The sequence below is a fragment of the Stegostoma tigrinum genome, chromosome 24 (genome assembly GCF_030684315.1).
Source record: "Stegostoma tigrinum isolate sSteTig4 chromosome 24, sSteTig4.hap1, whole genome shotgun sequence".
NCBI lineage: Eukaryota > Metazoa > Chordata > Chondrichthyes > Orectolobiformes > Stegostomatidae > Stegostoma > Stegostoma tigrinum.
Window position 1 is genome coordinate 40,947,837 of NC_081377.1, and position 26,100 is coordinate 40,973,936.

Genomic DNA, 26,100 nt, shown 5'->3' on the forward strand with positions numbered 1-26,100 from the left:
TCTCAGGCAACTGTCTGTGTGGAGTTAGCACGTGCTCCCCGTGCCTGCATGGGTTTCCACATGAAATGCAACGTTACAGGAAAAGGTTAGGGGGATGGGTCTGGGTGGCAAGCCCTTCGGATGGTTGGTGTAGACTCATTGAGCTAAATGGCCTGTTTCCACATTGTAAGGATTCTACGGAAAGAATACACTTAATGCTTCAGCATAAAAATCAAGGCACAGTCTGAGGTGCTGACTTTACAAACAGATACACTGAGGTCCACAGTGTGGAGTTGGAGGAACACAGCAGGCCAGGCAGCATCAGTGGAGCAGGAAAATTCACATTTCAGGCCGGGACCCTTCTTCAGAATTGGGGCAGGGGGAAAGGGTCTGTGAAGTAAAAAGAGAGAGGAGGGGTGGGGCTGGGGAAGGTAGGTGGATGATGATTATTGAGTACAGGTAGGCAGTGGTGGGGATTGGTCAGTGAGGTGGGAAGAGCAGATAGGTGAGAGAGAAGACAGACATACCAAGGAGGCAGGGATGAGACCAATCCCCAGCACTGCCTATCTGCACTCACCTATCACAATCCCCTCTACCTTCACCAGCCCCACTCCTCCTCCTCCATTTATTTCTGATCTCCCTTCCCCCTCCCTCATTTCTGAATAAGGGTCCCAACCCAAAACATCAACTTTCCTGCTCCTCTAATGCTGCCTGGCCTGCTGTGTTCATCCCTCTCCACACTGTGTTATCTCAGGCTCCAGCATCGGCAGTTCTTGCAATCTCTTAAACTGAGGTCCCATCTATTGTATGAAGTAGCTAGTACCTGTCATTACTAAGTAAGCACCATCCATTAGGACTTGAAGGACTGCTCCTTTGAGGTGCTGACAAGCTTAAACTGCAAGTTATCGGTTGCAAGTTCAGTACTAAGTTTTGCATCACAAAACAATAGTATGTACTTACTCTCATGTGTCACGAAAGAATCTCTTATCTTAGATGTAATGTAAGCAGCTGTTAATAACGGTGTAATAAACAAGCTCTTTTTATCAAGACTGTCTAATCTCTTCTGCCAAAGACTAATTGTGAGCTACCTTCCTGCCTTGGACCGTGTGTGTCTTAGATGAAGGAGTATTGGTGGCAGTGAATATATACTCAAACATACTGGTGGACACATCAAAGCATATACCACTGTCTACCCTCTCAAGTGGATACGAAAGATCCCACAGCTACTGCAATGAAGAAGGGAGGCAGTGGCCTCGTGGTGTTTTTGCTGGACTGTTTATCCAGAGATCCAGGTAATGTTCTGGGGACCCAAGTTTGAATGCTGCCACAGCAAGTGGTGGAATTTGAAGCCAACAAAAAATCTGGAGTTATCATTCATTGTCGAATGTTGGAAAAATCAATCTGCTTCACTGATGTCCTTTACAGAAGGAAGCTACCATCCTGACCTGGGCTGGTCTACATGTGACTCCAGACCCAAAGCAATGTGACTGTTTACTGCCCTCTGGGCAGTTAGAGACGGACAATAAATGCTGGCCTAGCTAGCAGCATCCTCTCCCCATTAATGTGCTTACCCCCTCCCCCTGGCCAATATGTTATTCAAAAGAATCACAGATGTGTAGAAGGGGGCCCTTTGGCCCGTCCTACTTGCACTAGCCCTTCACAACCGTCATTAGCTAGTGTCAAATCTCCGCCCTTCTCCCCCAGACCCTTGTACGCTATTCTGATCAACATAAACCATCCAAGGCCCTCTTAAACGCCTCAGACTAGAGAGGCAGTCTATTTATAGCGTTTGGGACATGAAGGGCGACATAGAAATGTAGTTCTTTCCTCGCCCATCCAAATGGGACTGGGGCCGTTGCCTAGTCGATGCTCCAGGGGTTGATTGACAGCTCGCAGGGTTGCCTGGCAACAGCCCCCAACAACTGGCCCTAACAACAGCACCCACTTAACCGCCAACCGTCAGCACGCGAGATCTTCGGAAGTCGTGCGCGTGCGCATTCCCTCGTGGAAGACAACTGGAAATAAAAGCATCCGAGGGTCGAAAAATCTCGTAGCGAATTATTTTACGAACTATCGCGCTGATGTGTTTTTTTGAAGTTTGTTTGTGTTTTCTTTTTGTGTTGGGTCGGTACCTGAAGGTAAGGGGTCAGGGGTCAGGGCTCAGAGCTGATTGTTTCCGGGTTCCCTATGAGCGGCCGCTGCTGAGTGCTCGTTATGACGGGGGCGCGGCTCGGAGGGCGCCGGTGCTGAGGCGGCGCGGCTGCCTGCCTGGGTGAGTGATCGATCCACTCGGCTTCACCGTGCTTCGTTCCTGGGAGGAGGAGGAGGAGGAGGAGGAGGAGGAGGAGGAAGAAGGGGCGGGGAAGCGGGATATTTACATCCAGTTTGTATAGAGGATCCTATAGCTGCGGCCTACACAGGCCCGGACAGACACCGAGACACACACACACACACACACACACACACACACACACACACACACACATCCCCGTTACACTCTCACACAGGCTCAGGCAGAGAGAGATAGGCACACACTCACAGGCCCAGGCAGACAGAGAGGGAGACACTCACACATGCCCCAGTTACACACTTACACAGGCCCAGGCAGAGAGAGAGAGAGACAGACAGACAGACACTCGCACATGCCTTGGTTACTCTCACACAGGCCCAAGCAGAGGGAAGGAGAGAGAGAGACACACTCACACACCCCAGTTACACACACACACAGGCCCAGGCAGACAGAGAGAGAGAGACACTCACATATGCCCTGGTTACACTCTCTCACAGACCCAGGCAGAGAGAGAGAGAGAGACACTCACGCATGCCCCAGTTACACACTTACACAGGCCCAAGCAGAGAGAGAGGGCCCGGTTACTCACTCTCACGGGCCCAGGCAGAGACAGACACTCTCACGTGTCCCGGAGACACTCACGCAGGCCCAGGCAGACAGAGAGAGAGGCGCGTGCACACTCAAACCGGGAAACAGGGACAGCAGAATCTTTGGTCTCCCACTGAGGTCGAAAGGGACAGAACGAAATCGGTCAGCATTGTCCCAGACAGGCACATACAGACTTGCTCTGTCTAGAGAGGGAATGAGAGAGGAGTTCCTGATCTGTCCCTCAGGCGTTGAGTGGGACAGAGAGAAAAAAGATAGGGTCTGTGCTGCTTCTGTTTTCTTGCAGACACAGAGGATCGCTGAAGTCCGGAGAGAGAGGAGACCCCTTGCCTGGTCTAACTCACTGGCCCAGAGAGAAATGAGATCCACGCAGACCCTGTACAGTCTCTAACTCTCACATTCTGTCTTTCATAGACATACTTACTCTCGGACACCAATTTTCAGACAGGTACATGGATAAGGGATCAGAGAGGCAGCAATGGGACTGAACAGCCCCTGGTTTATACACAGACTCAGAGCCTGCAGAGAGAGAGAAGCCCCTGGTGTGTGTGTGTGTCTCTCTCTCACGTGCAGGCCCCAAGAGTGAGAAATAGTCTGCATTGTCCCCGATCTCTTGCTCAGAGTCTCTCATTAACTCAGTCATTGGCCTAGGGAGGGATGGAGAGAAAAGCAGGATCCATCGTGCAGCTGGATTCACTTTGATTTTTTTCAGACTTTCCCTATGCCTCCGTTGCATGCATAGGCCTGGAGAGAGAGGGGGGGTGGAAAAAAGTGTCTTTTCTGTCCCTGGTTTCTTATTTGCGCACGGTCTCTCACACAGAAACACACTATAAAACAAATTGATGGAGAAACTCAGCAGATCTTGCAGCATCTGTAGGGAGAAAACAGTTAGGTTTGAGTCCAATGACCCTTCTCCAGAGAGAGAAGTGCAGTTTGCACTGCCTTGTTTACACTTGTTCAACTCATTCCATGTGTGCACAATCTCTCACTGGTACACACTCACACCTGCCCAGAGAGAGAGAGAGAGAGAGAGAACCTGAGTTTGCGCTGCCCTCAGTTATACACTGTATTCTTATGTAGGCCCATAGTTTATAAAATCACAAAGGGCTTGGATAGGGTGAATAGTGAAGGTCTTTTTCCAAGGGTAGGGGAGTCCAAAACTGGAGGGAATAGGTTTAAGGCAAAAGATATAAACGGGACCAAAGGGGTAACATTTTCACACAGCGGGTGGTGCAAATGTGGAAATGAGCTGCCAAAGTAGTGAGTTAGTGTTTAAAAGGCAACTGGATGGGTATATGAACAGGAAAGGTTAGAGGGATGTGACCCAAATGCAGGGCAAATGGGACTAGATTAATTTAAGATATCTGGTCAGCATGGATGAGTTGAACCAAAGGGTCTGTTGCCATACTGTACAACTGTGACTCCATAGCTGTTTCCCAGGCCCAAAGAGAGAGGGAAGTAGAGTGTGCTCTGCCTCTTCACTCGCTATCTCTCACATAGGCTCTTGCCTGCACATAAATTACGCCCGTTAACAATTCAAAATAAACAAATGCTGAATACTCAAATGATTATAAAGTACCACTTGAACTCGGTAAAATGCACTGAGAGCTTCATGGTTCACCATGGTTAGGTAAACAATTAAGCATTTTTTGGATGAAATCTTGTGTGTCAAATGCTGCTACCTCCATTCTATGATTATTGAATAATGGCATAAATTGCTTTGATAATGTTCTGATCCTTTGTACCTTGGATTATTTGTGTATAAAACACAAAAAAAATTTAAAATAATTAAAATGTGGCTGTGTTGCCCACTAGGACAGGAAAGGTTGATTGTGAATAATTGCACTTCTGCACCCCATGGAGTTCTGGAGTCTATTCAAGATGGATTGAGAATTTTTTTGTTTCCAAAGGAGATAAGAGATGTGGGGCTTGTGTGGAATGGTTTTAATGTCTAAATAATTGAGATGCCTGAAGGGCTGAGTAGTCTATTTCAACTTTGTTCTTTACATTATTGTATGTCATTACCAAACATTGTGGATTACAATATTTCCATTGCTGTCCATGTTAGCCTTTTTCACTATATGGAGAGGAATGTTTGCCTACATTATTATTAATTCTTCATTCTCTCTAGATTACAGTGTTTCAAGTATCCCATTCTACAGATATTTCAGTTCAGTCTTACTGAAGAGCTCACTTAAAAGTTTGGTTTGTCATTTTAATTGTGCATGAAGCACTTTTTAAAAACAAAGTTGATGAATGCTTTTACATTATTGACAATAAATAGTCTTGTGCACAATCTGCTTCAACTCGACTTGTCCAGTTATTTTTAATTAACCTGCTTGGCTATGTTAAGAACCCCTGGGACAGGTGAGACTTGAGCCAGGGCCTTCTGGCCCAAAGTTAAGGACACTGCCACTATGCTGAATTTTTAATGCCACATGGTCCTCCTCATTCTACTTCATTTAATCCTGAGAATGTATCTATGCATTCCTTTCTTGCTGCACATACCCCAGTGCTGCATCAATGGTAATCACCTTGACCACTGTCTGAACAGATTTCCCCTGACTTCTTCATTGGATTTATTAATGATCATCATGTGTTTATGGCCGTAGTTCTAAACTGTTCACAAGTGGGAACACCTTCTCCATGTATACTTCAGCAAACTCTCATCCACAGTTGTGAAAGCCTTTTACCGGTCACCTTTCATCTTTTTCTAAAAGATGCTGCTGCTGGTTCAGCCCTTCCGAACAGCTTTTTGGCTTCGATAACATAATTGCAAATATTTACTGTGTTTTCTGCAACACATCAAATTGCTTTTGCAATTTGGTGATTAAAACTGCACACTTCTCATTGTCTGGTTAAGTCTCTCAGCATATTTTTGTTAATGTTTCCTGCTAAAATGTCATGGAGATAAATTTATAATTATTAAAACTTTTAAATATATTAGCTGAACTATATCTCATAATCTGAACTTCCAATGGTGATGTGGAATTATTGATAGAACTCCCCACGGGAAGAAAGACCTAATTTCTTTAACCTAGGATTGAAAGATATCAGGATCTACTTAGCTGAATTTTTGTGGTGGTCAGGATTAGAGTACTGACCTAAGTTTTTTTTTTATAAAGTTTTATCTTTCTTACCTGTTCATGGGAAATGAATGTCATTGGTTAAGCCACTGTTTATTCCCCGTTCTTAATTGCCCTGGAGAACACAGTTCAACACACCATCTTGAACCACTCCAGTCCTTTTGAGTATAGGAATGCTGACAGTGCTGTTAATAAGGGAGTGCCAGGATTTTGACCTAGCAACAGTGAATTAACAGCAGTTTAGTTCCAGATCAGGATGGTGAACGTTTTGGAGGGGAACTTTGCAGGTAATGGTGTTCCCATGTAACTGTGGCCTTTGTCATTCAAGGTGTTAGAGGTGGCCTGATTGAAGGAACTGTCAGAGGAGCCTTGCTTTGCTGCTGCAGTGCATTGTGCAGATGGTACATGCTGCTGCCACTGTGCATGAGTGGAGAAAGGAGTGAATGTTGAAGATAGTTCAAACAAGTTATGTCTTGGATGATGTCAAGTTTCTTGTGTTGTTGGACCTGTACTCATCCGGGCCAGTGGAAGGTATTTCATCATGTTCATTACCTTTTGTAGATGGTGGACAACATTGGGAAGGCAGGAGATGAGTCAATCACTACAGAATTCTTAGCTTCTGACGAGTACTTGTAGCCACAGTATTTATATGGTTGTTCAAGTTCAGTTGTAACCCACAGGTTGTTGATAATGGGAGGGTTCTGCCATGGTAACTGCATTGAATGTTGAGGGGTAAAATTTTAGATTCTGCCTTGTTGGTGAAGGTCATTGTTTGGCAGTTGTGTGGCATGAATTTTGCTTGCCACTTATCAGCCCAGGCCTGGTCGTGTTCATGTCTTGCTGCATGTGGACACAAGGTTTTGATGGTGTGGTCTGGAACATTGTAAGGCATGATTTTATTATGTATTACTATCAGGCTGTTATTGGCCTGCTCTGTGTGACAGCTATCCCAACTTTAGCACAGACCCCCAAATGTAAGTAAGGGAGACTTTGGCAAATATACCTGTTGACTTTACAATGCTGTTTCCGGTGCCTTGGTTAATATCAGGTGGTCTGTCCATTTTCATTTCATTTTTGGAATCTGAAGTTACATGTGGACCAAACCAGATGAGGATTACATTTCTCTCCCTAAAGACATTAATGAGCTAGGTGGGTTTTAATAACCATAAATGTATGGTTTTTAATCCCAGACCTTTGGGGGGGAAAAACAATTGAAGTCAAATTTGGCAATCAACCATTGTGATATTGGACCCATGTTCCCAGAGCAGTTTATGGTTCTAGATTCCTTGATCAGTGACATTACATTTGTTAATGGTGTCTAATGTCCTGCGGGATGCGTGTTTCATTTCTTCATTATACTTTTCTAATGCGTTATGATCAGTTGCAATACAATCATGTTTTAACTGTTTAATTCCCTCATGACACTTTTAACTCTTATTTACTTATCTCAAATACTCCTTGAAGAGATGCAAATTTCAAATTTGTATACCCCATTGTTCAATGAGATTTAATCTGAAAAGGCCTGATGATTTCCCAAGTAAGCATTTAAGTGCACACTGTTCACACAAAGGTGGTATTCTGTGCTTTGAGTATTACATTTTTTTTTCTTAAAGTCGCCTTTTTCTTGACTGGGATTGTGTTGCAAGTTAAATAATCCCAGTTTTAAACAGAATGTTCACACATGAAATATGGGTATTGCTGGCTAACCAGCATTTATTGCCTGTTCCTGGAAGGTGGTGGTGAGCTGCTGTCTTGAACTAATGCACTCAATGTACCATACAGGTAGACAAACAACGCCCTTAGGGAGGGAGTTCCAGGATTTTGACCCAGCGACGCTGAAGCAATTTATTTGAAAGTCAGAAAAGAGGAATGATTTGGTTGTTAGAATAATAATAATTATATGAAACCTATAATTTGAGATTTAAATGTGCAAAATTGAAATTTGTTTTTTAAAAAAAAGTCCGTGATTTTAAGAAATATCATTAACAAAGGAAGGGATTATTTTCTAATGATCTCTCGTCTGTTCTCATACCTTCCTACAACAGTGACTGCACTTTAATGACTAAAAAGCATTTTCAGATGCACTCTAATCATGAAGGGCACAATGTGTAAACGCAAGAGTTTGTTCTTTCACTCTTTATGATCCTGGTAAAAACTAGTAACTTGTTTTGGTTTTACAACAAAAACTAAACAGGCATTTAAATAATTAAGCCACAAGGTTAATGGTTTAAAACAAGAATTTGACCACCAAAATTGAAGAACATAAATACTGGCAACTACACATTAAATAGGCCATTATATTAACAATGTTAAAAATACAGTGAGCAGAGGTACTTGTAGCTCTTCAGAGGGTTGATGCAGACTCAATGGGCTGAATGGCCTGCTATTAGCTCAACAGTATTTCTGCACTCATTTGATTTGCATACTCAGTAGTTCAAGTCAGATACTTATCAGAAGTTGGAAGATCAGCCTCTTGTCCTAAGAACTGTTTCAAAGATTCTAATAAAAGCTGAGATTTCTTGGGCCTCTGACTTATTTTTTCCAAGATTGTCCCCTCAACTCTGTAGGGGTCCCCCAGTTGTAAACTTGCAGTTCAACACATTTAAGATGACAGTAATGCTTTTGTTCCTCTGGTCAGAACTTTCCTGGCTGTAGTATTCTTTAACTCTGGAATCTTTTCTATCTGTCTGTGTAAAATGTACCTCTTCAAACCCGTTCCTTGTATGAGTTACCCTGGAACCTGTACTTCCTCATAGGTTTCCCCATTGTAAAGGGTCGGTAAATCAAAATTCACATCCCAAGCAGTCAGCAATATTTTCTGCTGTGGTGTAAATTGTTGCAATCGTTTGACATTTTGGCAGATTTGTGTTTCTTCAACAGCACTCTTTTCAAGATTATTCCAGTTCTGTGCTACCAAGTAAAATGTTGAGCTGTGATCTCAGTAAATTTTCAATGTCTAAGTAATTAAACGCAAACTATTTCCTTTATTAAACAATGGACTGGTGGGAATGGTGAGTTGTGTGACTCTCCTTTTGTAAAGAATTGGTCAGTGGGTGGCAAACTTCCCTTAGATTCAGATTTGAGAGTTCACATTCCACTCCAGAGAATTGAACAGAACTTAGATTGACATTGGTGCTGCATTGTTGAAGGTGTAAGAAATTTTAACCAAAGTCTTTTTGCTTTTTCAGCTGAATGTCAAAGACCAATTGATATGCTTTTGAAGGAGAACAGAGAAATTATCCCCAGTGTCATCAATAGTATTTATCTCCCATCAAAATCTCAAAACCAAATTATCTGACCATCATCATGTTGCTATTTGCAGGATCTTGCTGTGTGGAAACTGAATCCTGTTCCCTACATCACATCAGCTTCTCTACTTCAAAAGTACTTAATTGACTAAAGTGTTTTGAAATATTTTATGTCTACATAAATGCAAGCCGTTCTTACTTGAATTTTTGCTTTTAGGAACTGACAGGCACTTAGCACAGTACTGGACCTCCTCTTAGGAAACAAGATTCGGCAAGTGACTGAATTATAGAATCCCTACAGTGTGGAAGCAAGCCATTCAGCCCATTGAGTCTGCATCAACCCTCTGAAGAGCACTCCACCCAGAACTACCCCGTCCCTGTAACCCTGCATTTCCTGTGGTGAATCCACCTAGCCAGCACATCCTGGGACACTATGGGCGACTTAGCATGGCCAATCCACCCTAACCCACACATCTTTGTATGGTTGGAGGAAACCGACGCAGACATAGGGAGAATGTGCAAGAGCCACACAAACAGTTGCCCAAGGCTGGAGTCAAACCAGGGTCCCTGAAGCTGTGAGACAGCATTGCGAACCGTCATGCCGCCATACCACTGAAGTGTCAGTTGGAGAGCACTCTGGGTCCAGTGACCATAACACTCTTAGTTTTTTAACATTAGTTATGGAAAAAGATAGGACAGGTTGTCATGTTAAGGTGCTAACCTGGAGCAGAGCCAATTTTGGGGTCATTAGTCCAGATCTAGCAGGGATCGATTTTGAGTGAGCCTGTTTGAAGGAAAAGGAACAAGAGCAAAAACCAGATATGTGATGGAACTGACAGATAAGATTAAAGATAATCCCAAGACATTCTGTAGCTATATTAAGAGTAAAAGGGTATTCTAGGGAGAGAATAGGTCCCCTTAACGAGCAGCGTGGCCAGCTATCTGTGGAGCCACAGGAGATGGGGCAGATTTTTAATGAAGATTTCTCCTCAATTTTTCCTGAATAGAGAATCGGGGATACTAAGGAAATAAGGGAAACAAGCAGGGATATTTTGGACCACTTGCAAATTACGAGAGAACAGGTGTTTGTGGCCTTAAAGTACACTTACGTGGCTAAATTCACTGAACCTGATCACGTTCATCCTCGGACATTATAGGAAGCTAGGGAAGAAATTGCAGAGATTTTTGCTTGATCGTTAGCCATTGGTGAAGCTCCGGAAGACTGGACGGTGGCTAATATTGTTCCATTGTTGAAGGTAGCAAAGACAAATCCAGGAACCTTAGGCCAGTGAGCCCAACGTCAGTGGTAGGTGAGTTATTGGAAATGATACTGAGGAACAGGATGAGTCAACATTTGAGCAGTCAAGGTCTGATTAGGGGTAGTCAGCATGGATTTGTGCATGGAAGTCATGTTTGACCAACCTTTAGAGATTTTCAGAGAGGTAACCAAGAGGATAAATGAGGGTAGGGCAGTGGATGTTGTCCATATGGATTTTAGTAAGGCTTTTGACAAGCCCTGCATGGCAGGCTAATCATGAAGGCTAGGTTGCAGTGGGATCCAGGGAGAGCTAGCTAATTGGATTCAAAATTGGCTTGATAATAGGAAGTAGATTAATGGTTGAAGGTTGTTTCTGGGACTGGAGGCCTGTGACTAGTGGTATACCACGGGTCAGAGCTGGGAGCTTTGTTTTTTTTTTGTTGTTTGCATTAGTGATCTGGAAATGATTAGTATGTTTGCAGATGATAGAAAATTAGGAGGTATCGTTGATAGCAAGGAGGGTTATCATACATTACAGAGGGATTGTGATCAGATGGAAAAGTAGGCTGAGGTTTGGTAAATGCAGTGCAATACGGAGAAGTGAGAGGTGTTGCACTTTGGAAAGTCAACCAAGATAGGACTTATGAAGTCAACGGTAAGGTCCTGAGGAATGTTGTGAAACAGAGCAACCTAGGAGTACAAGCACATAATTTGTTGCAAGTAACATCATAGGTGGACAGGCTGGTGAAGAAGGTGTAAAGTATGATGACCATCTTCGATCAAGGCATTGAGGTGTAGGAGTTGGGACATTATGATTGCATAAGTCGTTGGTGAGGCCATGACTCATTGGTGGAGCATTGTGTACAGTTTGGTCTCCCTGCTTTTGGAAAGACATAGCAGTTTAACTATGTGTGCAAAGAAGATTTATCACAATGCTGCCAGGACTTGTAGACCGGAGTTAAAGGGAGAACTTGGCCCGGATAGGACTTTATTCCTTGTAATGTAGGAGAATGAGGGGTGACCTTGTTGAGGTGTATAAAATCGACGGGCATAGATAGGATGAATGCATGTAGTCTTTTTCCTTGGGATGGGGAATTGAAAGCAAAATAGAAGACATAGGTTTAAGGTGAGAGGGGAAAGATTTAAGAACGACCTGAGGGGCAACTTCAGGCAGAGAGTGGTGAGTATATGGAATGGGCTGCCAGCGAAAGTGGTTGAGGCAGGTACATTAGCACCATTTTAAAAAAAAAAAAAAAATTGGATAGGTACGTGGATGGGAGGGGTTTAGAGAGATATGGAATAAATGTGGGCAGCTTGAACTAGCTGAGTGGGCACCATGGTCAGCATGGACCAGTTTCTATACTGTATTATTCTGCGACTCTAACTCCAAGTTAAAAATGACCATACATTTCACGTTGGTGTTAGTGCAGCAAAAGTAGCAGATAGTAGTTTGTGTTAAAGCATGTGTGTTACAATTAACTGGGGTAGAGTCCTGGTATTCAAGATCTGCTATTCCTAGATTGGACACCAAATTAAAAATTCTACCAGTTTATGCAAAATTACCAGTTTACCTGTCTGATCGACTCAGTTTAACACAAGATACTGACCAGGTTTTTGCATTTAACAAGAATTATTGTATATTTCCAGGAAGTAGACTCCAACAGCTTTGAACTGTCAACATAAATCTCTCTTAGTTAAAACTCTAGCCTAATTTTAAAACCTTTCATGTCACACAGACAGAAATTTTAAAAATTGCTGCTATCGATGGAGAGAAGAAAAAGTACTGAAAACAATGCAATGAGGGGTTCCACTTGTTTCTAAAGTCCTTTAGTTCTGTGATATTTTGCTTTCTGTTCTTTTACGTCAAAGGAGGCAGCATTCACAAATTATAAAGTCTCTAACATATGTTTCAAAGCAACTGGTGGGGGTAGAAATCAACTAATTCTTTCAGCTTCAAGCATTTTACCCATGAGACTATTGAGACTTCAATTCTGGAGGTCCAAGGGCAGCTTCTCACTATACTGATCAAACCCACAAACTGTTTACCTACCCAGGAACCAATCTGAATTGTAATCAGCCTGATGACAATTGAGCAAACCAATCAGCTACTTGTTACCAGTCAAATCTCACTTTCTGTGCATGCCCTGGAACCCTGTTATCTATTTACACCTCCTCCTCCCTACTAATTGAAAGCAATAGTGTAAACATAACTTGTAATAAGTTTCAGTAACTTGCCTTTTCTTAGTATAGTAATTTCTTCCTTACGCTTTTGTTCTAAAACAACTCTCTTCCTAATTTAGTCTACAATCAAAAATAATGTAAAGTGGAAAGATAGTCTTTACAGGAAAAAGGAAATAGGAATAGAAGTATCTGTTCTGCCCATTGAGCCTTCAAGCTTATTTGAATTTGTTTTCACTCTGCAACTCACGTGGTTAGCTGTAAATCCAGTTCCACTCTTCCCAGAGTGGTCACAAATATGAAAAGATTTCTTCAAACCATCCAAAACTCCCAGTTTATCTGGTTGATAAACTTCATTTAAAGGAAAACATTTGCTAAGTTTCTGTAATTAAGAAGATCTTTGCTTATTATAAGCAGTTTATTTTTAACCAATGACAATTAGGAAATATCAATTACTAACTTAAAACTAAAATTAAAATTCCACACCACTATACTTTACCTCCCAGCCCCTTCCCTTGCATACAGACAGACAGACAGATGTAGGTAATGGATATTAAGAGTGGAAAAGGGAAAAAAATAACTGGCAAGCACAGTTTGATAGCCCCAGTCTGGACCACAGGATTCAATGATTGTTTGTTTTCTTTTTCTTCTTTTCAACGTTTTTTTAGCTTGTTGTCTTATCACAATATTGTTTGCATACTCATGCTGTCAATTCAGTAATTGGGAATTTGTCCTTTCGCTATCTTCAAAGGTGATTTATTTCTCCTTCAGTAAGGGATTTGTAGAAGGGACACTGTTCAGCCCATTGTGCCTGAATCAGCCCTTTTTATCATGCAGTTTTCTGTTGGTTCAGAACCTCTGTTTGCTTTTGTTCTGAGTTTGAGAAAAATGTGACGTTCTGTACGACTCAAAATGTGCTCCTGTAAGCATGGTGTTTAAAACTGCATCCATCTCTTAAACAGTCTCCTTGGGTTAAAATAGTATCTTTCTCGTCCACATTTCAGAAATAAAGGAAATAAAAGACATGGTCTTTATCTCTCCCTGTCTCCATGCTCCTATTGCTGAGTTTTGGTACCTTGGGCAGCAACAGTATTGTTTTGCCTCACCCAGGTGACAGTTCTTCCTGTAAATGTCAGTAAGTTGTTTGACCATGTTGGTTTCTTGACCCTATCTTCAATCGTGCCACTCCAATTGTTAGTGAGTGGCCCAAAATGGAAAGGGAAGCCCAAATTTAAGTTTTAAATAATTTGTTAATTTACTTTAATTTGCTTTTGGTTTCTAATTTGCAAAACATTTTATTGTGGCTAGACATTTTATTTGATCCCTCTGGAGCATAGAGAGAGAGAGGACTAAGAAACCGGACTTGGATGTGGCTTTCCAATCCTAAGGAAATGTTACTATTCTTAAAAGAAAACTTCATCCCATCATTGTTACCGAATCACCGTACACCAATAGTTTATATTCTAGAAATTATCAAGCTTATTCTTTGAATTAATCTTGCATTTATTTTACTCTGTACTAGTAATTTTTAGAATATTAATTGTTATTTAAGACTCTTCTGAACCTAGGACTGCAAACATTTTTCAGTTAATCTAAATGTGGCCTAATCCTTGCTGTTTGTTTTTAGGCAGTATGTCACAATGAACTCTTCATTATCTGGGCCTACAGCAGTAGCTGATGTGATTAAAGATCTAGACTCTCAGATAGCAGTAAGTAGTGCCTGAGTTGGCCTTCTCTGGTGTGAGACAATGCAGCAGCAGAACATGGATAGGAGTTTTGAATTAAATTTTGCTTTCTCGTTCCGCATTGGTGATTGAATAACCTATTTGCAAATATCTGCTGTGAATCCAGTAGGAAGTCACCATTTTGCAATGGATGCTTATATCCTGTTTCTTTTTCCTTCCCATCTGAAGGTGCCTTGCCACAGTGGTAGTGGTGTTGTACCTGGAGGCAGACCATAAGTGACAGCAGGCTGTTTGACTCTGGAATCCCTGTATTCCTGAATATTCATACGTATATTTCTGGTGCAGATTGATGCTTTGTGATTAAAATCTGACTTAATTTCCCCCCCCAACTCTGGCACATCACTAGCACCCAAATTGGGCTATCAAGCCTCAGCCGCATGCAACAAACTCACTTTCTGGTCTGTGCTACTTGTTGCCCATAAGTAACCATTTCCCTTCAATCTTAAGCAATAGGAAAATGAGACTAATCACAAAACAATCACTTAAAATGCATGTATCAGAGATAATGGGAACTGCAGATGCTGGAGATTCCAAGATAATAAAGTGTGAGGCTGGATGAACACAGCAGGCCAAGCAGCATCTCAGGAGCACAAAAGCTGACTTTTCGGAGGATGAAGGGTCTAGGCCCGAAACGTCAGCTTTTGTGCTCCTGAGATGCTGCTTGGCCTGCTGTGTTCATCCAGCCTCACACTTTATTATCTTAAAATGCATGTCTTGGCTTTATAAATGTATAGATCAGAGTTTTCCAAAGTGGAGTTTGGGAATTGAAATTGATGTGAAACTTTTGCCAGAGTTATAACAGTAGTATACCTCTACTCCAACAGGCCCCAATCCCAGTTTTCACTGAAGGAGGCACCACAATTTTTAAGCTTTAAAATGGGGTCCCACTGCAAAAATATTTGGCAAGCGCTGGTGCAAGACTCTTAGGAAAGAGTTTTTTTTTCCTTCAGCATCAGTTACGTTTCTGTGTTCTGAAATGTATGGTGTACCCACTGGTGCGAAAGAAGTATTTCTTAATTTCCTAAATTTAAAAATGTATTCTTAAACTTAGTAGCAAACTGCATTTGCCTTAGAACACACTGCTGCTAAGCACAGATTAACTTTGCCAGTAATGTATAAGTTTCTACTGCTAAATCTCATGATCTAGGACTCCGTTAGAGAAGATTTTTTTTTCTCAAAGCAGAGAAGCTTCCCAAAATTAATGTCTGAAAACTGTGCCAGAAGCCCAGTCATACAGGCTGCTCACTTTCTTGTTGCTGAGTACATACGTGACTTTTTGATCAAAAAGCATGATAGCTAGGAATGCTTGTAAATCATTCTCTTAAAAATAATCATGCATTCTGCTTTACGAAGTGCAAATCAGTATTGTACAATTGCTTCTTGAATTGTTTCGGTAATATCAGTGCATCTTTAGTCATTATTTTGTTCTCTTTGGATTCTAACACTTATTGTAAGCTTCAAGTTTTACCCTGATCAATTTTTCTAAAGTAATAATTGTCTGAGTTTAATGCAAATACAGTTATTTTTAAGAAATGGATTTTGAAAATGTAAGTGCAAAAATGTGACACTTCGAGGAGCCTCTGCTGAGGCCTTGGCTTTTTACAATTTACATCAGTGACATTGAGAGGAGCGAAGGCATGGTAGTTGAATTTGCAGGTGATACCAGGCTAAGAAGGAAAGTATATTGTGGTGAAGAAGAAGAAGAAGTTGCAATTATATCAACATAAGTTGACTGGACAGTCAAAAGCTGGCAGATTGAATGAATATATTGGGGAAAAAATGTGACATTTGCTTTGACAGGCAAAATCAAACAGCAGAGCATTAATGAGATGGAGAACAACTACAGATTTCGGGGATGAAAATACATTTAGGTGTTCTAGTTCATGAGTAATAAAGTTAGCATGCAGGTATAGCAGATAATCAAGAGGGCTAATAGTATGCTATCCTTTACTACATGTTCAGCTATACAGAGCATTGGTGAGATCACATCTTCAAAAGTGTGTGCAGTTTTCATCTCATTAAGGAATTGGAGATGATTCCTAGGTGGTTTACTAGATTGACATAGTTTTAAATTTAAGGTACACCCTTTCAGAAAGATGACAGTGTGGGGCTGGATGAACAAAGCAGGCCAAGCAGCATCTTAGGAGCACAAAAGCGGACGTTTTGGGCCTAGACCCTTCAGAAAAGTGTTCATCGTGCCCCACACTTTGTTATCTTGGATTCTCCAGCATCTGCAGTTCCCATTATCCCTTTCAGAAAAGAGTTTTTTTTAAATCTAATTTTTATACACCTTTCAAACAACTACATCTGACAACTACTGTGGGAGGATCATTCTATATTTTTAAGATAGAAGTGGATAGATTCCTGTTAGGCCAGGAATCGAAGATTTTTGAGGATATGGGTACATTGAGTTCAAAGCACAAACATCAGTCATGATTTATTGAATTTGTAGAACTTGAGGAGCCAAGTGGCCTACTGCTCCTATTTTACATGTTCGGTTGTCTGACTTTAAGTCAGTGAAATAGTTCATTGAAATAATGTTTCCATTCAAAACATCAATGGGGAAATTGATTTGACCTGCTTTAAAATATTGATGCAGACATGTAAGTTCAAGTACGTTGCTGTAAATTAACAATAAATCACATGTTAAAGCTACTTGGCTTTAATTCTGGCGTTGAGTTTTCTGTAACTTAAAACTTGACATATGATTGACTAGCTGAAGATTTCAGGCAACTTCCACTAAATATGAGAAGCATTGCATCAGTATCTGGTTTCATTAAAGTCATTATTATCTCTAGTGTCTGGTTTTAGAAGAAATTCCCTGTTCATGTCAATAAAACAACTTTTCTTTAAGCATGTTAGCATTGACATCTAATTCGGATTAACAAATTGTTACCAGATGTTATCGTACTTTCTGTCACTGACTGAAATGCATATTATCCCAAAATGCCCAGACAGGAAAGCAAAGCTTCTATTAAATGAGATACTGTTACCAATAACTTTACTGTGAGCACTGTAGCACACAAGATATTGTTATTGAATCTAAAATTAAGAAGCTGCCCATAAGCTTCTGATTTTTCTGTCTGGATATGTTTGGAACTATGAGCAAATAAAAGGTCTCATTAGACAGAGAGGCTACCGTCTTTTCTTAATGCTGACTGGCAGGGATTAATCTGCTGGTACCGGTTGATGAAGCTGAGTTAAGAGTTCTTTCATACTTGTCATGTAAGTGCACTGGAGTGAATCAATCAAAGAAGCGTAGAAAATGAAATTCAATTTTTAACAAGTTTTGTGATTGTGACAATGACTTTTATCAAATTTGAACTATAATCTGGCCAATGCATATTTGAGTGCACTGAAGATTCAGATCGCTGATTACACCCAAAATGGAAAATGTATTCAATCATCTTTATGACCATTGGTGTGTGGTTTAGTTGATACAGTGGATCTTGCCTTGTTGAGGGAATGCCTTCACCATACTGACAAAGTTAGGCTACGTTGAAGCACACTTATGAGGCTATTTTTTTTTAAATGGTAGATCTTGTTAATGTGAGAAATTGAAGTGTTGCAAAATGGAAAGTGCCTTCAAATCTTTGGTACCTTGTGCCAACATTAAAGGCACTGCTGTAACTTACAGCATGATGAAAAGTATAATCTTTGTCACGGCTGAACAATGAACACTGAGTCCCAACATCAAAACAATTGATTAGATTTTTAATAGTAGGTGCATCAGCTGTTGTCTCTGCTGATATTCTGCTGGAAGAGAAAATATGATTTTAAGACTGTGCAACCCTCCAGGCTTTTCCAAAAATTAAAGCGAGCATTGTGATGCCATCTGGTAACAAGCTTCTAAGTCTGAGTTTATTCATGATCTTGAGTGAGAAATCATTTCATGGCTGTTTTGTTTTAAGAACTAGATGGTGGTGGAGTGTTTTTTTTTTGTATTCCAATTAAAATACAAGTGTGCAGATTCTTGAAATTTGACAAATGAATGGTGTGAATAATTTGAAAAATTAGAATAAATTGTTCACGGTCTTGAAATTTTAACTGCTTTCTTTCGAAGTAGAATGCATGCATGTGTACAAAACTAAACTATTTATTTCACATTTGGCTTGGAGCTACTGATAAACCCAGTTTCACTCATCAACTCACATGTTAACCTGATCGGGAATCATTTGGGTTTGAGATACATAGTACAACTGGATATTGAGGTTGCAAAGCATGAGATGTATGATTTTTGTGAGAGAAACAGATGAAGACTTTATTTATCATGAAAGCTGTTTGGCTAAAAAATAATCTTGTACAATATGAATGTCCTTATAAAGTTTTGATGCAAACCTATGTATTCGAACAAAAAAAATGGCCACCCTTTGCAGAGCAGTACCCAACTAACTTCTCTACCTTAGAATGGGAACTCGTTTGGCTTTATTTATCCATAATAAATGGGAATGTTTTGGATGTTGTGGATACAATGTCAATCAAGTAGACTACTTTGTCCTGAATGCTGCCAAGCTTCTCGAGGCATGTATCTTTGGGATGAAGCAAAGGAGATCCGCCAATACTGCAAGGTGCCAAACAATCAAATATGCAAAACAGACATTTTTACTTCACTATTGCAAGCCTTGCAAATTTGATTATACTAAATAATTCTGTGCAAGTATCTTCCAAACAGATTGCATAATTGCTGACCTGGACAGCTGACATGTTAATTGTTTATTGGGGTAATCCTTAATTAATTTTTTTGTGCTTTTACATTCAAAAATGAAGGAAGCTTTATTGAACTAAATGCTTTGCAGTGGTATTTCCCTTGACACTTAATGCATTTGCTTATGCTGCCTTATATTTTGCACGGCAGACAATGATCACTAAAACACGGTTTCCATGCAATTATTTTCCTCACCTAAGAGTTATTCTCTCACTGGTCTGCACTGCAGTGAATGTCAGTGCCCTATGTATTCCTAGGTGGCACCATTTCACTGTAAACTTTTCTGCAAAATGCTGGCAGGCTTTTTTTTTTGGCACGAGTGTCCCACCTGAACCTAGTTCTGCCTAGCCACCAAATGTACTCATTCAGCCTACTTCCAAGAAAGGAAACTGAGTCTTGGATATTTTTTGCCTTCCCTCTTCCACCTCCACCACAAACCCCCCCCCCCCCCAACCGCCCCTCCCATTTCTCTTTCTGTCTTATTGTAAGCCCAGGATGTTGAGGCTAATTGTTGTGCTTTTAATTGCACCCTAGCTGAAAATGGATAATTTTTGCTACACTGCAGATAAATTCGTCAAACTCTTTGGGGACCTAAGCAAAAACCCTCTTGAGTGCTAAGAAATAAACGCTGAGGTGCACGCTATGGCATATTGGAAGTAACAAGATGTAGAGCTGGATGAACATAGCAGACCAGGCAGCATCAGAGGAGCAGGAAAGCTGACATTTTGAGCCTAGTGATAATGGGAACTGCAGATGCTGGAGAATCCAAGATAACAAAGCGTGGAGCTGGATGAACACAGCAGCCCAAGCAGCATCTCGGGAGCACAAAAGCTGACGTTTCGGGCCTAGACCCTTCATCAGAGAGAGAGGTCTCTCTGAAGGGTCTAGGCCCGAAACGTCAGCTTTTGTGCTCCTGAGATGCTGCTTGGCCTGCTGTGTTCATCCAGCTCCACACTTTTTTGTTATTTTGAGCCTAGACCCTCCTTCAGAAATGGGGGAGGGAATGGGAAGGGGGTTCTGAAATAAATAGGGAGAGAGTAGAGGTGGATAGAATATAGATAGAGGAGAAGATAGGTGGAGAGGAGATAGACAGGTGAAAGAGGTGGGGATGGAGCCTGTAGTCGGGGAGTTAGGGTGGGATAGGCTAGTCCAGGGAGCACGGACAGGTCAAGGCAGGGCAGGATGAGGCTAGTAGGTAGGAGATGGGGAGGGGGGTGGGGCCTTGAGTTGGAAGGAGGGGGTAGGTGGGAAGAAGGACAGGTTAGGGAGACAGGACAAGCTGGGCTAGTTTTGGGATGCGTTAGGGGGAGGGAGATTTTGAAGCATATTGGAAAGTTGGCTTGAAAAGACAGTAAGTCACTTTATTTGAACTAAAAGGTTCATTAATCCTAAAGGAATGAAACCACTTGCAAGTATTTGCTAGGTTTCTCCAGTGCTTTCTGTTTGTCTTAGATTTCCAGCATCCATGATATTTCACTTTTTTATTTGAGAGCTTAAAACCAAATAGAAATGTTAATATTGCAATGTAACATACAATAGCTGCTAAGTTTCTTGAATGTTACATTGTCTTGTGATCCTAATTCATCAACGTTTTCTCCTATGATCATAGCTCTTGGTTATGTTTTATGTTAAATTGATATTTAAACTTTTATCTTTTGAAATTTTATTTATAATCACTATGTAGCAGTTAGGTCAGTTCCATTGGTCTGTACACTAATTACGTAGATGCAGTGATGCTACTTAGTTGATTTAGAGTTCAGTTGGGTGCCGGACCTTTTTGGCTTTCCCAAATTATAGAGAACTGTCTGTGTAATAATACAAGATTAGAAATCTGCTTTATGAATAGAAAAATCGTTTAATTTAACCCAAATATGGCTCTGGTATTATTTCCCAAAGTTTTGCAAATGCTTTTTGCTACTGTGTAGCTTTTTTTAAGCTTTGCTCTTACTTCCATATAATGCAATACCTAATACTTTGTGCATGCTTTGACTGTACGACAGTGTATTGTATGTCAAATTTTTCACCTGAAATGACAGCTGAAGTATGGAGGAATGCCTTCTAACTGGGGTTTATGATGCTATAAATTTCACTCTGGAAACATATTAGAAGAAAGCTTCTAATATTATAATGTTGGTTTGTTTTGCAGACTTGGAGTGAAAAGGTCCTGGCAAAATAATGTACATCTAAGTTTTCAGAACCTGACTTGCATAGTAACTTAAAGCATAGACATGGACTGTTCACAACAGATGGCATGTTTAAAAAATTGTTTTTCTTTTATATTTTTAACAGCTGATTGGTCCTGGCCCCCACAACCCCAAACAGAAACAGGATTTGGAGAAACTTAATGACTTAAAGGCCAAAGCCCAACAGATTATGAACCAGTTTGGACCTGCAGCTCTAATAAATTTGACAAATTTTCCCTCAATAAAACCTGATCCATCCAGCACACCACCTCCAAATACAATGGCTAATAGCACTGCTGTGGTAAAGATACCTGGAACACCAGGCTCAGGGGGACGTATGAGTCCAGAAGGCAATCAGGTATTGTAGCTTTCTGATTTCAGTGTCATACTTCTTGGGGTCACTCTTTTATAGAATTTTTTTGTAGAATTTAACCCTCACCTCCCAGTAGAAAGATGAAACAATGGTGGGTACAGCTGGATTAATGGCTGCTGCTGCTTTTGCTATATAGCTGTTGATAAGGAGGCTCTATTTTTACAGGAGGCATGTTTTTGAATCCCTGTTGAAACTTAACTCACTGCATCCAAGATTGAGTGACTTGTGCATCTTGTGATGCAAGCCTTATGAAGCTGACTAAGTAATAGCTGATCGTACTGGGTACTGCAACATGTAGTGCTGAAAGCTTGTGCTCTTGAAATGGCTATCATCCTCTCTAAGCTGTTATAGTACATCTACAACACTGCCATGAGAGAGGCGATGGCCTAGTGATATTATCATTGGACTGTTAATCCAGAGACACAAGAATGTTCTGGTGACCTAGATTCGAATTCCAACACAGCAGATGGTGGAATTTGAATTTAATAAATTGGAACCTGGAATTAAGAGTCTAACAGTGACCATGAATCCATTATTGATTGTCAGGAAAACACATCTAGTTCACTGTATCAGAGATAATGGGAACTGCAGATGCTGGAGAATCCAAGATAATAAAGTGTGAAGCTGGATGAACACAGCAGGCCAAGCAGCATCTCAGGAGCACAAAAGCTTTTGTGCTCCTGAGATGCTGCTTGGCCTGCTGTGTTCATCCAGCTTCACACTTTAACATCCAGTTCACTGATGTCTTTTAGAGAAGGAAATCAGCTATCCTTACCTAGTCTGGCCTGCCAATGGCTCCAGACCCACAGCAATGTCCTCTGGGCTGCTAGGGGTGGGCAAAAAATGCTAGCCTGGCCAGCCACGTCCTCATCCAATGAATACAGAAAAAATTGAAATTGCAATGTGAAAACCAGGACAAATTCGATCCCAGTTACCATCCATCCGTGCTATTTTAGAAAAAGTGACGATGTTAACATAAGGAGAGTTAGAAGTAGCACTTTTGAGCCCTAGATACACATAAATGACTGAAATAACTTTCTACCTGGGCCATTTGGCACCAGGTAGAATCGATCTGGTGCAAATTTGGACAGAGCTGAATTTGAGAGATCGGGTGAGAATAACCGTCATTGCTATGAAGGCAGCATTTAACAGAGAGGCGTTAAGTAATCTCTTCAACTAGCTGATTCTTATCAAATTTTGAGTCATAGCAAACACTAAAGCAGATGGTGTGATAGTTGCCGATCAGCCTTAATGCTAGGACCTTGCTGTAGGAGTTCCTTAGAGCAGCTTACCAGACCCAAACATCTTCAGCTGCTTCATCAATTAACTTAGCTCCATCATAAGGTCAGATATTGAGACGAACGCAGCACAATGTTAAGCAGCAGTCATGTCTCCTGAGATACAGAAGCAGCCTGTGTCCATTTATATCAAAACCAGAACATTATCCAGCAGCCCAAACACTGACCTCTGTCCCAAGGTACCGGTCAAGAGGGTTACTTCCAACTTGCCTGGATGAGTGCAGCTCCAACAGTTATCTGAAGTATTCGTTTACTCAACCGCGTATATACTGTGTAACAGAATGTACCATTTACAAAATGTACTTCTGCAGCTCACCAGGCAACCACCTCCTAAATTGCTTTCCAAATTCAAATCTCCACCACTCAGACAAATGTAGAAATGACACTACTTACAGTTTCTATTCCAAACCCCACAACACCCTCATTTGAAATAATAATTCCTTTAACATGCAACTTTTTAAATACTTGCACCTCACACACAGCAAATTGGGCAAAGAGTTTTATTTCCACTGTTGTGTTGGAACTTGGGTTGATATTTTGCGAAAAATCAAACATTGCATTTGACGCTTGGCACAGGCTTTAATTTGATTGACATAACGTCTACTAATGAATGGTTCAATTTGTCCCTGATGTTCCTGGTTACTTGGTAGCAAGTGGAATGAATTAAGCAGAGAAAGGTAATTGAATAGGAGTTAAGCAAAAATGAATCATACCATAGAAGAAATCTTTCTTTAAGTTACTTTCAAATGCATTCATTTGTTTTAAAGGAATATCTGTAATTTCAATTTTTGTTCAAAGCCCCAAACCCATGAGTTTCACACTGCAAAATTTCTGCATCTTTAATTGTATTGTTTAGGTTTTAAGCAAGAAGAAACTGCAGGACCTGGTGCGAGAAATTGATCCAAATGAGCAACTTGATGAAGATGTTGAAGAAGTAAGTTTCTTATGCAGAAATGTTAAGCCACACCTTGGTACTATTTATTTCAGAAAAGTACGTTATTTTGAAAATCTCCTTTTAGAACTTAGAATACTGTTGCTTGGGCACTTCTTTAGGATGCCAGTGCCTTTCTTCACACCATCTCCTTGGGTTACCCATTGTGTGGGGTGGAGGGGAAAGGCAGTATAAACTGTACAAATGTTATTGGGAGCTGAAAAGTTAATTCACTAGCTCCTTTATAGCATCATAGCCATGGAGTCATACGGCACAGAAACAGACCCTTCGGTCCAATTGGTCCATGCTGACCATAATCCCAAACTAAACTAGTCCCACCTGCCTGCACTTGGCCATATCCCTCTAAACATTTCTTGTTCATGTACTTATCTAAATGTTGTAATTGTACCTGCACCTGCCACTTCCTCTGGAAGTTCATTCCACACACCAAACCACTCTGTTTAAAGAAAAAATGCTGCTGATATTTTTTTTTAAATCTTTCTGCTGTCACCTTAAAAATATGCCCCCAGTCTTGAAATTCCCTACCCTAGGGAAAAGACACCTGCCATTCATCTCATCCGTAACTCTCACTATTTTATAAACCTCGATAACGTCCCCTCTCAACCTTCTATGGTCCAGTGTATTTTTTAAAAAAAAAAGGTCCCAGCCTATCCAGCCTCTCCTTACAATTCTCATGCTCCATTCCTGGCAACATCTTGGTAAATCTCTTCTGAACATTCTCCAGCTTAATAATATCCTTCCTATAGCAGGGAGGTCAGAACTGGGCACAGTACTCCAGAAGGCGTCTCATCAACGTCCTTTACAACCCCAACATAGCATTCAAACTCCTATACTCAAAATCCTGAGCAAAGAAGGGAAGCATGCTAAATGCCATATTAACCAGCCTATCTATATGTGACGCAGACTTCAGAACTATGCACTTGAACCCCTATTCAATGCATTTTGTTGTGTTGAGCCATATAGATCAAGCAGGTCCAAGTCTGTGTTCATAGCTAACACAGCCAGAAAGACCATTAGCCTCCATTTGTGGACTATCCAGAAACCCCTGCTGGAAATGAATGAGGAAAAATGACCAAGCTTAGCTAGGCCTATGTGGATACCCAAGGCCAACCTTTGACTTTGAAAGTGGGAGGAGTTAAAAGAAGTTGTTCAAAGTGAGGATGAGCTAGGCCAGTTGGGAGATGGTGTTGTTGAACAGAGACCATGCTGGACCTTTTTTTCCAGGAAGCATGGAGAGCTCTGAGACCATCCTGATGGGGGATGGACATGTAAAGGGACTGCACATCCATGGCAAAGTGGAGGTGGCTGGAGCCGGCAAAGTGGAAGTTCTGAAACTGATGTAAAGCATTAGAAGAATTGTAAATGTAAGGGGGTAGAGATCGGGTGTGGGAAGGAAAAAGAGTTGAGGTAGGAAAGGATGAGATCTGTAGGGCAGGAGCATGCAGAAACGATGGGTCTGCCTGGACAGTCCTGTTTGTGGATTTTGTGAAGGAGGTTGAAGTGAGCTGTGTGATGTGAGGTGGGGGATGGGGGGGGGTGTGGCTTGTGAGCCTGGAGGCAGTGGCCAGGGTGAAATCATCTGACGAAATGAGTTTAATGACCGTTGTGGACAGAATAGCCTGGCGTTCGATGGTGGCATCATGGTCCGGGTAAGATAGGAAGAGGTGTCTGAGAGCTGGCACTCAGCCTTTGCAATGTAGAGGCCATTAAGGATCACTGGACTTGAAATATTAACTGTTCCTCTCTTAGAGATGCTGCCAGACCTCTAGTTTCTCCAACACTTTGTGTATTGAATTCACCACTCTGATTTACACTTCCTTTTCCGCCCATTCTCTCTCTATTTCACAATGCTGTAGTTTGATTGGCTAAGGAGGTATAGTGACATCTCCATCTCCATTTCTTGATTCCAGCATTTGCTGTGCTAAGATCATTAACGTTAAACTGGCAAGGAAAAGTCTCCCTCTCAACAAGGACAGTGACACGGGCTATAGTAGAATCGGAGACATACAGCACAGAAACAGACCCTTTGGTCCAATTGTCAATGCCAACCGGATATCCTATATAAGTCTAGTCCTTTTTGCCAGCCTTTGGCCCGTATCCCTCTAAACTCTTCCTGTTCGTACATCCATCCATATGCCTTTTAAATGTTGTAATCATGCCAGCTTCCACCACTTCCTCTGGCAGCTCATTCCATACAAG

General features: G+C 41.2%; 1 protein-coding gene across 3 annotated transcripts in view; it reads left to right on the top strand.

The window, feature by feature from the left end:
• Positions 1-2,136: 2,136 nt before the first annotated feature.
• taf12 (TAF12 RNA polymerase II, TATA box binding protein (TBP)-associated factor) overlaps positions 2,137-26,100 on the top strand; it is a 37,811-nt gene continuing 13,847 nt past the window's right edge. Inside the window, exons 1-4 of one of the 3 annotated variants that reach the window (XM_048558392.2) lie at positions 2,138-2,251; positions 14,273-14,354; positions 21,385-21,636; positions 23,806-23,883. In XM_048558392.2, the coding sequence (XP_048414349.1) occupies positions 14,286-14,354; positions 21,385-21,636; positions 23,806-23,883 (399 nt within the window). In that variant the 5' untranslated portion in view covers positions 2,138-2,251; positions 14,273-14,285. Of the gene's footprint in view, positions 2,252-14,272; positions 14,355-21,384; positions 21,637-23,805; positions 23,884-26,100 lie in introns of all 3 variants that reach the window. The other 2 variants (XM_048558393.2, XM_048558394.2) reach the window with 2 other exon arrangements.